Below are 12,911 nucleotides of genomic sequence, written 5' to 3' on the forward strand. Positions count from 1 at the left end.
ACGGCGCGGGCTTTCCAGGGCCCGGCCGGCGCCGCCCGGGGTCTCGCTCTGGCTGGGTCGTGCAAAAAGCTCCCGTAGAACAGCCCAGCCCTTGCAAAGCCCCCCCTGTCCCTGCCCGGTGCCGTTGCGCCGGCCTCCCCTCGGTTGCAAGCAGAGCTCGGTGGCCTCCCCCGTTGCAGCGTCCCCGGCACGGTTCACAACTTTACAGCTTGCTTGGAAACAACCGTCGCAAGTGTTCAAAGCATCCCACAGACATCTCGCTGTAACAACAGCCAGGAAGATGAAAAGTGCCATAAATTATTCACTCACAAAAGAGATGAGAAGGGGGAGGAGGAGAGGCTGAGAAGCAGGGATACTCGAGACAAATTAAAGGCTGAGTGGGAACAGGGGGGCTCGCGTGGGGCCACTGCTGGGAGGGAGCGGAGTGTTAATTAAAGACAAACGAGCAGCTCTCCCCAGGACCAGGCATCTGCCTGGCACAGGGCGGCCGCGCCGCGCTCCCCCCAGTCCCACGAGGAGCAGGAGCCGCACGCCCACTGCCAGGAAGCCCGTCTTCGCCGGGTCCTGTCCGGCCGATTTCCTTCGAGATGCTTAGAAGAAATAATGTCCATGGGAGCATCGCGGCCACGGTGGGGTTGGCCAGGCTCCAGCGAAGGCGTTCTATTTCCTGCCTTCCTTCGTTAATGCAAACCTCGTTACGTCCCAGACAAAGTGTCCATCCTCCTCCCCCTGTGCCTCTGTATTCTGCCGGTGTCTTCACGGAGCCAGACATCTGGTCAGGCTGGACACAATGTGGTCTACAGACAAGGGTGGACGGACAAGGCCGCGCTGTGTGGGCCCGCTCCCCCTCCTGCGCCATGCACGAACGGTGTCGCCCTGCGCCGTCTCCCCGTCCACCTCCTCCCTCCGCCCCCGCGGCCAGCGCCGTGGCACGAGGGCAGGCGCTGTCTGCAGCAGCGATCTCTCCCGGCTCCGGGCTGGGACTGACGGACATTTTCCCGTTCGCCTCGGGGAAAGCGGAAGCCTGGACGCTGGCGCTGCAGAGAAGCGGCGTCGCTGGTGGCGCTCCTCGGCTTGGCTTTCCTTTCCCTCCCTAATGTCATGGCCCTGCGCCCTTGCAACCCTGTATTTCCTGCTCCCTTGTGCAGGGCCGTGTTGCCTCTCCCTTTTACCAAGAGAGATTTCTCCAGCCGGGGTTAGGCTCGGTTTGTTCCAGCCAGGGGCTTGCCTGGGGGGCGGAGAGCAGGGGCCCTCTCTCTGAGCAAGGGACCCGAGGTTGGCACTAGTCCGGGGGTCACCTGGCACCATGAGATTTGGGGGGTTCTTTGCAGATGTGAAATGGCTATGTGGGCCACAGAGACGGAGCAGCCCAAGGAGGGAAGCAGGCTGGTGGTCTCGGGGAGAGGCTCACCTGGGGTGGATGCCCTTGACACAATCCCCAGGAAATAAATAAAAGCAAAGAGAGCAGGCGACCAGGTGAAACCTGCCATCAATGCACCGGCCTCGCTGCCCAGAACGGCCTGGGGAAAGCTCTGCTCAGGAGAGCAAGTCGGGGAGCGGGGCTTTGCTGGCTGAAAGCAAAGGCAGGTGAGGCCTGGCTGCGCCGGCCGGCCGGAGCAGGAAGCCCAGTGCAGCACGCGTGGATCGGGGGCCCCTCCGGGCTCCCCAGCGCAGCAGCCGGCGAGGCGGCAGCAGCCTCTGAGCCTTCACCAGGCCCGCGAGCGGAGGGTCCCTGGGATGCAGCAGGCGGCCGGCCTGCGAGAGCACTGGCAGGGCTGTGGTGTCACCGCTTCATGGGCCACCGTGGGCTGGCCTGGGCCGGCTCCTGGCCGGGGCTGAACTGGGCCTTTAAGGGCCACTCAGCCCGTCCCCGCACCTGTGCCCGGGTCAGGTGAGCGAGGGCAGGGCACGCTGGGAGGGTACAAGAGGTGGCTTTCCCCCAGCGCAGGGAAGCACTTGGGCCCAGCGGGACAAAGCGAGGAAGAGGCCAGCTTGCAGCAGCCCCCTGCTGAGGGGCTGGGAGAGGCCAGGGGCACGGCTGCGCCAGGGATCGCTGAGGGAAGGCAGCAGAGGAGAGGAAGCGCCGCTGGAGCTGGAGCTGGAGCTGGAGCTGGAGCTGGTGAGTGATGCTGCTACCTTGCTACGCGTGATGGAGCTATGGGGGCTGCTGCTACTGTGGCTGGGCGGTGGGGGACTGCGGGCACGGCGCTCCTTGGCGCGAGCTGGGCACATGAGGGCTTGAAGGCGAACTTGCCGTGCGAGCTAGGCCTCCTGCTGTGCTAGAAACCTGCTCTCCTCTCCTGGCATCTGTCTGTCTTGCCAGCAAGCGGCTTCGGCGCCGGAGCGGGCAGTGCGCTGGGGGTCTGTCTCGGCAGCACGCAGCCATGTGCCGATGACCTCGGAGGGGCGCAGGGGTGCCGCGGTGCCACCTTCCCTGCAGCGAACGCAGCGTGTCCTGGCATCGCGGCGGGGAATCTCCCACCGTCCTGTGACCGCTGTGTCTCCTGGGCCCGTCCCTGAGGCCCTGTTCAGAGCTAAGTAGGTTAAGCAAGCCCTTCCTGCGAGGGCTGGGATTAGTGACCGCTCCTCAAGGCACAACAGGATCAGTAGTGGCCCTGCCAATAAAGCTGGATCAGGCGCGTTTTGGCTGGGAGGGGATCTGGGGCGGGGATGCGGCCGGGTGCTGTGGTGTCCTGCCCGTCTCTGCTTTAAGCTGCCTTTCCCCGTGACTCTGGAAATGGCCCCATGCTTTGCACGGATCCGGCCCGATCACTAGCCTGAGGCAGCTGCAAGGGGAAAGCTCTTGATGTGGCTGTTGCTTGGGCTGGGCCGGCACCGATTCGTCTGGGGAGACTTCAAAGGCCGCACGGCACTACTGGCCGATCTGGGGGACCAAGCGTGTGACGGCGGGGTCTGCCCCGGAGGATGCCCAGTCTGCGTGGTTTGTGACCTGCAGTCTGGTGGGAGACACGACGTCTGCTCTGTGCAAATGCAATATCCTAGAGCTGCGAGACCTCGCTGCGGTCGGGTGCAGAATTGATTTCCCCACACTGCTTTCCAGAGTGGACGTGGACTGGCTCTGCGGGGGGGAGACCGAGCCAAATCAGCAAGTTGGGGCCCAAAAGGAACCGCCAAGATGCTAGGGAGCCATGCGGCTTGCTCCCCTCGCCAGGGCCCATGGCTCGCGTCCTGTCGGGGTAGGTGCTGTGCAGGCAGCTCGCGGGCACGGGCAGGTGCTGCACAGTGACAGTGGCCAGGGGTGTTTCTCAAGTCCCATGCTACTCAGCCAGCCCCACAACCCTGCAGATGCCCCTGCCAGGCCGTCCTGGGGAATGGCAGAGCAGGGAGCTAAGTGCTTGCAGCCCTTCTGTTCAAGGCCTGGGTAGCCGGTTGCTTCCTGCAGGGCAGCTCCAGACATGAGTAACATCCTAGCCGGGAGGAGATGTGGAAGAGCCTCACATTTTCCATTTGGGGAGCTGCGGGGTGAGCGAGGGGGAGGAAAATGGCAGGAGCTGTGTCCTTGCGATGGCCATGGAGCCAGCGTGTGCTGTGGGCTCGCAGGGGTCCCTGCGTGAACCCCCCAGAAGCTAGCGGCATCAGTCCCAAGTGACCCCCACTTCCGTTGCTGACTCGGTGCCTCCAATGTGCTCCCGGACTGCGCCTTTGCTATCCCTTGCGCACCAAAGTCATTATCTGTAATTGGTTCCCTGTGTTATTCCAAAGGTTGACACACTGTTTGCAGCACGGTAACACCAGGCCAAGGTTTCTGGGCACCGACACAGGATCGGGTGTTGGTTTTCGTCTGAGTCACCTGCTGCGCTCTCAAGGTTTAGCAGATGCCAGTGCCTCCCAGCAAGGCAACCTCGCCTCTCGCCCCAAGGATACGGTCTCGCGCGTGCTCCCAGCTCCTGCTGAAACATGCCGGGTTTCTGTGTTGCATCTCCCTGAAGGGCTCCTCGTGTCCTAGGACTTGGCACTTTGTCCTTAAAGTAAGGCGTGAAAGAGAGTTCCTGACCTGATGCCGCCGGCACAGGTCTTCTGAACGTATATTAACTACGCGCTGTGGTGGTGGCTCAGGTCTTTGGGAACGCATTTTCTATTCGAGACTTTTTCTAAGCCTTTATATTACAGATAAATAATGCCAGGAAAGAAATATGGACACAGAGTAGGGGAGGAAAGAAATCCTTCCAGGTGAGGCTGGCAGGAGCTTCCGGGGGGAAGGCTCTTGCACCCTGGGACTGGGGAGCAGCAGAGGAGACGCGCAGTACACGAGACCAGGCCAAGGGAAAGGGTATTCTGCTCCCTGTCCCAAGATATCCAAAAGGAGCAGCAGCGTCTGCTTCTTGTCTGGCGAGCGATGTAGTACAAGACAGCCAGCCCTTCCTGCCAACTTCTCCAGTGCTGTCTGTGGTCCCAGGGCTGACGCACCCACGGCCTGGCTTCTCACCCTTTGCTATTCTTATCCCATGGCCACTGTGTTGCACATCTTGGGCCTTGCAGTTTGCAGCCAGTACAAAGTGAGAGCAGGCAACCTGGCACCCCTGCCGGGTCCTGTGCGGCCTGGCTCTCTCCTGCACCGTGTTTACAGTCTCTCTGCAACCCCGCTGTCCTGCTGTGTTCGGTCTGGGGCTGCGCCGCTCCCTGGCAGGCTGCCATACTCCAGCGCAGGGCTGTTCCCAGCTGGAGGCTGCTGGGGAACCTCAATCCAGTTTGCAATGGCAGGTGTCCATCACAAAAGCCATTGCGCCAAAGTGGATGCTAGCTGGTCACCTCAGCAGCAGGACAGACCCTAAGCCAGGGTCAGGCATGCAGAGAGGTGAGGCCTGGGGCCCTGGACCGGACCCTCATGCTGTTGGGACCTGGGCACTCCCCATCCTGTGGAAAGACGTGCTTGTGCCGTAAAAAGCAGCACGCTTTCCACAGCTGTGAGTCGGACTTGGGGGGGCTCAGGGCAGGTAAGTGCAGGGACTTCTTCCAGGGGAGAAGGTGAGCCAGGAGAAGGAGTGAAGCCAGTGCCCAAGATGCAGGATGTGAGGGGGGTGCTGGCATGGGGGGTGAAGCGCTAACTTGGAGCCTTCCCCCTGACCGCTTGTCTCCTTCCTCGGTGCCTGTGTAGGCATGGCTGCGCTCTGTCTGGGCCCACAGTTCCCTCTCCTCCAGCAGCAGCTGTCCAGGACCACGTCCCCCTCTCTTCTCTCGTGTTTCCCTTTCCTGGGCCACTGCATCATTCCTTCCCTGCCAGCCTCGCCCCTCACCCTGCACGGCTGCATCGGTGCCCATCGCTGCAACTGGCCTGAAGCCTTGTTTCGCAGTCTCTCGCGCACAGTACGAGCGTTCACTACAACGAGGACGATGTCTTGTGTGTTATCCAGTCCCCTCCGAAATCTGCTGAGACCCCCACGCTTGTCCTTCAAGGAAAGGATCTTGCTGCTGGTGACAATGCAGCCAGCTCGCTGCTTCTGTCCTCCCTCACCTGCTACTCCCCGGCTCCGTTTACTTCCCTCCCGGTCATCCCCGACCTACGTTGCTACGTGCAGACTTAAGCCAAGGAGCAGCACAGACTCGATGCTCTTCTGCCTCTGAGAAGCTGCTGAGGCTGGGATCTACCGAGGGTCCTGAAAGAAGCCATCTGAGTTGGTCTCATGCTGTAACGCCCGGGGTAGGTGCGAGCGGGGGCAGAGCTCCGGCTGCAGCAAAGCAATCTTGGCTTGCTGGAGCACTGATGTTCCTGCCTCAACCGTGTCCTTTGCAACGCTGCAGTGTTGGGGAACGGGATCCAAGGCACTTCGTTCACGATCATTAATAAGTGACAGGTGCGGGACCCAATACTGCAGAACAAGCCGTGGGCTGGGGACGCCCTGTTGCCAGAGGGGCAGGGCGCTGTGAACACAGAAGGCCCCTGGGGCAGCGGTGCTGAATGGGAAGGTGCAATCCCATGCCTAAGTTGGACCCTTCTGCAGGGCCCTATGGGCGCAGCCATAAACTGTGCCCTTCCCCCTACGCTTGGCGCTGCGAAGTCTGCACAAGGCCCAGTGTGGACATGGAAGGAGAAGTGCTGTCCTGCCTGCTGGCTCCCGCTTGCCTGAGGCAGGTTTCACATCCTCCCACAGGGAGCCCGAGGCTCTTGGGCTCGCGCTGGTTTTTTTGAAAGCGGCCGTTACTGCAAGCTGCACCCTGAGGGCAGAAATGCGAGTGGCCGCGGTGCAGCGCCCTGGCACGAGCTCGGAGGGCCCGTCACGCGAATGGCAAGGGTCTGCACCGGGGAGCCGTGCCAGCACAAAAACCCTTTCTTTCCTCCAGGGTGGGTTCCCAGTCCCCGCTCTCAAAACAGCACTAACACTCGCCATGCTCCTCCGCTTGCTCGGGACCCTTCTAGCTGTCTCTGCAGGGACGAAGAAGGACTCTGCCCTTCAGGAAAGGCAGAGCACAGCTGATCTGACTGGTGGACCCCAACTCGGACCTGAACTCCAGCTTCTACCCCTTATTTGCTCTTTCGAACTGGCAGGTCTTGCAGGGGAGTGGTGTTTAAACTCCCTTTCCTGACCTGCACGTTCCCCCGGGCTGCCTGTGGCCCCTCCCAGTCCCCTGCACCACCCAGGCAGATGCCCCGCTCTCCCAGTGCCAGAATCTGCTGCTGGTTTTTTTTTTTGGTTTTTTTCCATCTCGGTCTTGGGGATTTGAAAAAAAAAAAATGCTTCCAAATGAGCAGTGGTCCCGAGAGTTGCTGGCTGCAAAAATCGGTGTACCGGGGCCCCAGGTGCCATCCTGCTGTCTGTTGCCCCGCACATCTCAACACTTAGCCCCCGCGGCAGACAGAACCGCAGCCTGCGTGCAATGTAGTGCAGCCATGAGTTGAGGCAACCGGCCCTGAAGACGAAGGCCTGACGCAAGCTACAGTGTCTTGACAGGGGAGGAAGAGCCCCTGTTTTGGCTAGCGGAATGTCTGGGGGGCCTCGGACCCGCGCTGCGGTGCTCTGAGCTAGGGGCCTCCTCGCAAGTGGTGGCGTGGATGGTGTGCCAGTTTCGGGAGGTACCAAGGGGCCATGGAGGAGGGAACCTGGTACCGTCCCGGTGCACATGCTGATAGGAAATCCATCCCCCAGGTGGGACACCTGATCGAAATGGAGCAGTTAAACTTTAATGAGGGATAAAAACAGCCTGGACTAAAGACTTGCTGCCCTCCCTCCCTCCCTGCCCCTGCCCCCGGGCTCCCCCCAGGCCATGGGGGGCACTCACCATCCTCCTGGCTGTGGAGGTTTTGAGGGCTGCGCATGCTCTCGTCCTGGCTGGGGCTCAAGCTGGAGTTCAGATGCTGGTCAGCTGAGATCCATGTGGAGTCATTCATATCAAAATCCTCGCTGCTCACCGATGTCTCATCCTGAAGGCAAGCAGGGAAAGGGTTAGCTTGGGAGAGCTCCCTCCAGCCAGGGGAGAAAAGATGGGTGGCCCCTGAACCCCCAAAGGCACTCGCTCGCGTGCTCGCCGGCTGGCCAGCCGGTGCTGAGATGGGCCGCTCCTGGCGCGCTCCGGGAGAGGTGGCATTTCCCCCGCGGAGAGCGCTACCGCTCCGCTTCCTGTCAGAAGATGTGCCTGAGGAATGGCACTGTCTGTAATTGAGGACAATTAGAAAGCACTCGCATCCTGTAGGAGCGGATGGCCGAGCCCTGGAGTTTACCCTTTAATCTCCGTCGGCGCTTCTGTCTCCGGGGCAGACGAAACGTGGTGTGGGCAGCGGGGAAGGAGGGCACGACTTGGTCAAAAAGGCTCGGGCTGAAGCCTGGGCCTGGTTAAAACCCCTCCTGGACAGCAGGCAGCATGGGGCCAAATTCTCGATGGGGCAGCAGCAATTTTTTTTTTTTTCCAACAGAGCCATGCTGCTAAACCCCAGGGGAGGCCGAGCCTGGTGCCTGCACGCTCACCCTCGGGTGCTACGCACGGGACTCGGATGGCGGAGGGTTCCCGGCACTCAGATCAGCCTACGGGACCCGGGGACCCTGCGCTGTGGGCTTCTCCGTGCATCGCCTCCCCAGACGCAGCCCGGGCAGGGTCCGCAGAGGGTCTCCAGGGTTCGTGGAGAAAGGGATGCGGCAGGAGCCGAGGAAGCCCTGGGGATGGGCCAGCCCAGAGGGGATAGCGGGATAGCCGCCCGGTCCAAAGGGCTCGCGGCACCCCGATAAGTGCTTGGCGGCCGAGTATAAGGAGGCTCCCCTGCCAATGGTGAAGGGAACACGCCGGCTCCCAAGTCGGGAGAACCTCGCCCAGCAACGCCACTGCCTTCCTTGCCTGTAGCATAGATTAAATTCCTCTCTCCCACTCCTGCAGCTGAAAGGACATTTTCTCTCTCTCTTCCCCCTCCTCTCTCCCTCTCCCTCCTAACCTTTACTGTACTTCAAGACACAGCCCTTGGAGAGCTTCCAGAGCCGGAAAGGTCAGCCACAGGATTTCAAAATCATCATCATAAAGGCAGCACTGAGATCCTGAATGAAAGGAGGGGCTGAGGGACCTCCCTGCGTCGAGCCTCCAAACAGGCAGCTACGAAGGAAGTGCAGATACGTGTTCCCTGCTTAACACATCCCCTTTTTAATGGTTCCTTTATCTGCCTTTCCTCTTCCCCCTCCTTCCAAGTCACAGAGCGAGACCACAGCCAGCACGGTGGGCTGGAGGGCGGCACCAGCCCATGCTCGGCGTGGCTTTCCTGCTTCCACCACTCTCACCTTCTTGATATTTTTTTTTCTTTCTTTTTCTTTAAAACAACCTTTCCTGGCTCATAACCTCTCTGTTCCCCTTGCATTTATGGGTCCGGGGGGTGGAAATCAGGCCCCACTGCCTTTCCTTGCAGGAGGTAAATAAGCAGGAGCCCCTCCACCGGGCGCCTACGCCTTGTAAAGCTGCCTGGTCTCCCGGCCTCTGGCTGACTTTTTATGGAGAACAAACAAACCTCTTTAAAAGCAGGTTTGAACTTTCTTCTTTCCTGGTCCCTGCAGACATATCTGCTGTGCTCGCTCCGAGCAGGAATGACTTGGTTTGGCCTGCCCTCGCCCCCCTCCCAGCTGAGATGTGCCTCAGAGGGAGTTTCCTGGAATTTACAGCTTCTGTACGGCCTCGGCTCCAGCGCTTGTAAAATGCAGCCAGGCAGCCGCAGGGCTGCTCCTGAACACACGTGTGTGCCCACCCTGTAGGGCCACAGGCGCACGCATGTTTGTGACAGACCTGCGGCGTGCAGCCTCCAACCAAGCGTACTCACGCTGAGGCACCCCAGCCACGAGTGTGCCTGTGCTCACAAGTGCATGGGGCCTGCGGGAGATGCTCAAGGGAGAGAGGGCAGACGACCCTCCTTGGCTGTGACCCAGGGCAGTATCTGCTGCCCTGTTTCAAGCTGCTCTCTCTGGTGCTTCCAGGTACAAAGGTCTCCTCCGCTTGCTAACTGCCCATCCTAATTCTAATGCAAGCATTTCCTGGGGGGGCTGTTCCAGTGCCTAAAATGCTCCAACACAGCAGTTGTCCTAAAAGACCAAGCACCAGGTCCCTGCTGCCCACAGCTCGCCCCCTCTTGTTGCCAGGTCCGCGGGAGGCTGGGGTGCAGCTTGCAGTGATGCCCGACAACAGTCAGGTCCGGGTTCAGGGAGGCTGAACCTGGACCCGCACTGTGAAAGGCTGCGCACGTTCTAGATAATCCCTTCGGTATGATCTGCCTGCTGCTGGCGGAGCGCATTCATGCTTTGGGATATCAGACAAGAAACTGATCCGGCAATAAACGGCCCAAGTCAAATAAGACGCATCACGTGCTGAGCAGCCCCTAATATAACCCGCCAGGAGAAAGCGCCAGCTGTTCAATGGAGCCCTGCAGACCCAGCCCTCCTCCGCCTCTCCGGTGCCACTCCCTGCTTCCTTGTGCACCTTTCTTGGCCCGGGGCTGCTGCTCTGGGTCCGACCTGGACAAATGAGGCCGTCTGCGTTGGAAGGCCTACATCCTGGAAGGGCGGACATCCTGGAAGCAGCAACACCCTCCCCCCGAAGCATGTCGGTCCAGCAAGGGGACATGCTTCACCAGTGCTACAGCTGGACCCGACGAGGCAAACCCCTCTCGGCGCAGCGTGACCTTTTCACAACAGTGTTCTTGCACACGTGTGCAAGGGAAGCTCCAAGCAATACCCTGGTGCTCTTCCAGCCTTTCCCCAGTGGGAACAGAGGAGTGGTGGATGTGCAAGAGAGCGTCTTCACTCACTGCCTGGCAATACTGCTCATAGCTTTAGTCATTCAAGCTGCCCCTTAGCACTGTCCTCTCGTGACGAGCTAGCGCGCCGACTGCCTCCCATGCAAGCCTGCCCCTCGGCGTGCCCTGTCAAAGCCGATAAGGCCTTGAGCTTTGCGACTCCTGGCAATGCCCTCCTTATGCCAGCAAAGATTCCCTCGACACGATGCCCACCCAGTGACGTCCTACAGCCGCGGGTTTCCCAGCTGCAACCCCAGGAATCGCTTTCGTTTGGGCTTGCAGAAGAGCTATAGAGCTTTTCTCCCTGTTGGACGCAGGGTAAAAAGGCTCGTTCACCCCATCGCGTGTTCTGGTCTCAGACCCAAGGTACCAGCAAGCTCCAAGCGTCTGGTGGAAAAGCTCCTCTTAACACTGCTCTGCCTGCCAGCCAGAGAGCTGGAGACTGAGGACGCTGGCTGCAACTCCACCAACTCGGGAGGTGTTTTTATTATTTTTTGTTAATGAGCACCAGCCGTTCGGAGCAATACGGTAAACCCGATCCAGCCCTCCACTCCCTCCTGCCTTGCAGCTCGCTCTCTTCCTCTCCGGATTCTCGGGAGGATTCTCCCTGCTAATTTCTTCTTTCCTGTAAACAAACTTCAAATGAAACTTTCATTAGAAAATAGAGCACCATCCATTACCACCGCCTGTCTCCTGCTCTGCCTCCTCTTCACCCGTACCATGCCACTCATGACACAGATGAAAGCGACAGCAGCTGCCCTAATCAGGCAGCACAATCTCTCTCCCAACCTAACCCTCCTCCTCCCCCTCTGCCCTCCCCTTTCCAGCTCTCGGAAGAGATCCTCTCACCCTGCAGTAAAGTCCCAGCGCGTTGGAGGGATTGAACCATTTGGGCTCACGGGCTCTTCCTGCGGCTCCTCTTCTGAAAGGGGAAGCGAGTGCCCGGCGGGCACGTCTACAGTGCCACACCCAAATATAATAGCGAGGGCCCCAGGCACAACGCGGGACTTGGACAAACAACATCATCCCCACCGCTCTCCTTATCTCCCATCCAATATTCACAGCTGCCTTGCACATGGGTCCTGCCTCAGCACATGCAAAGCCACTGGCACTTGTAATGTTGGCACTCTGCTTCTGCACCCCCTTCTAATTGCGATCTCGGGGCGCTTCCTGACTCTTCATCAGTTTAAGCCTTCCCCAACTTAGAAAAGTAGGCGCCCTATTTGAGAGCGCAGGCACTGACCGCTGCAGGCCGCAAAGCAAACTGGGGGGCGATGCACGACTAGGACCTGGAGCGCGGGGCTCCCTGTCCCGGGCCCCTTCGTGAACAGTCGTCCCTCGGAGCCGCTCGCCCCACGCGCCGACACGGGGCAGCGAGGGAAGACGACTCTCCTAACCAGCCCTTGTAAATATATGCAAGCGCTATCGGTAACCTGCTTGTCTTACAGCGAGGCTCAGTTTCTCCGGGGCTGGGTTGCAAGCACCTCCAAAGTCATTTACGCCCTCTCCATCACCACGTCTCTTCCAGGCGCAGTCCTGGGACTTTCTGCGTGGCTTATTTTTCCCTTGGCATCCACCTGGTTTCATTTTCCAGGTGTTTCCCCACTTCTTCCTGCGGCCACGTGCCATCCTGGACTGCTCTCTGGGATACAGAAGTGCAGCTTGTGGGAAGAGGAGCGTTGCATGTCAAATGGAAATATCAGGCACTGCATGTACCAAACAGTCTTTCTGGGTGAAAACCACAGTTGCCACATGACTGTATCTCATCTCGCAGCTTCCTTTTCAGCCTTGTGGTACTTGGTGGCCTCTCCCTGCGGCTGCTCTACCTGTATGTCGGCGTCCTGGGGTGGGGGAAACGCTACTGCGACCCTGCCCCGAAGGACATCACCTTCTACCGAGCACCTTGAGCAGCCGGGTATCTTCACGTCCGTAAGCATCATCTCCGGCCTTCTGAGCAGGCCAAGGGGGTACGGACCAGGCCTGGACTGCGTCCGGTCCTAACGTAACTAGCTGAGCTCCTCGGAGGAAGATACAGCACCTCTGAGCAGAGCCTGGACAGTGTGGCAATCAAAGGGGCGGGAAGCCCAGCCGTGCAAACTGGAGCTGGGGTCCCGTGCAGGAGGCTCCGCTATGCTGTGCATGCAGACCGCGTGCTAGGCATGCCTTCCCTCCCAAGCTTTGGACTCGGTCCTGTCCATGTCCATCACGCGAGGCGCGTGGCGAGAAGCGGCTTGGCCCCTGCGAGGGCTCGGGGTGGTGGTGGAAATGAGCTGTCCTGGTCAGCTCCCAAGATCTCTGGAGGGAACCGGAGGCCCTGGGATGATTTCCCCCTCTCTCTCGCTGGAGGGGGGAAAGCCCTGAGGAGAGCGGGAGCAAGTTCCCGCTGCCGGACCCAGGCGTGCCTGGAAGGGGGTGGTGTTCCCGCCCCGGAGGCCGGGGGAAACCTTTCGGTGCCCCTGCTGTTCACCGGAGAGGTGCTGAAGGCAGGGGCCGTGAGCGGGCGTGGGGCTGGAGCTCTACCTCGCTCCCCTCGCACACGCACGTGCTCTTGCTCGCTCGACCCCCGGTGAAGGTGCAGCCCTCCAGGCAGGGCCACAAGTTGGCTGCCACCGCCGGGCCGCCCATCACTGCGAGCCCGGCGCGGCCGGGGGCTCGGGGCAGGGGCCGGCGAGCGCTGCCGAGGCAGCGAGGAGCCCTC

The 12,911-nt window shown here is 60.3% G+C and overlaps 1 protein-coding gene across 3 annotated transcripts in view; it reads right to left on the reverse strand.

Moving 5' to 3' along the window:
• The window catches only part of NOL4L (nucleolar protein 4 like), a 47,691-nt gene that overhangs the window by 11,698 nt on the left and 23,082 nt on the right, over positions 1 to 12,911 (reverse strand). The window contains exons 1-2 of one of the 3 annotated variants that reach the window (XM_019539490.1): positions 8,939 to 9,007; positions 7,237 to 7,378 (exon numbers count right to left, since the gene is read on the reverse strand). In XM_019539490.1, coding sequence (XP_019395035.1) covers positions 7,237 to 7,345 — 109 coding nt within the window. In that variant the 5' untranslated portion in view covers positions 7,346 to 7,378; positions 8,939 to 9,007. Of the gene's footprint in view, positions 1 to 7,236; positions 7,379 to 8,377; positions 8,677 to 8,938; positions 9,008 to 12,911 lie in introns of those variants that run through there. The other 2 variants (XM_019539489.1, XM_019539488.1) reach the window with 2 other exon arrangements.

The sequence above is a fragment of the Crocodylus porosus genome, unplaced genomic scaffold (genome assembly GCF_001723895.1).
Source record: "Crocodylus porosus isolate Cpor-Errol unplaced genomic scaffold, CroPor_comp1, whole genome shotgun sequence".
Taxonomy (NCBI): domain Eukaryota; kingdom Metazoa; phylum Chordata; order Crocodylia; family Crocodylidae; genus Crocodylus; species Crocodylus porosus.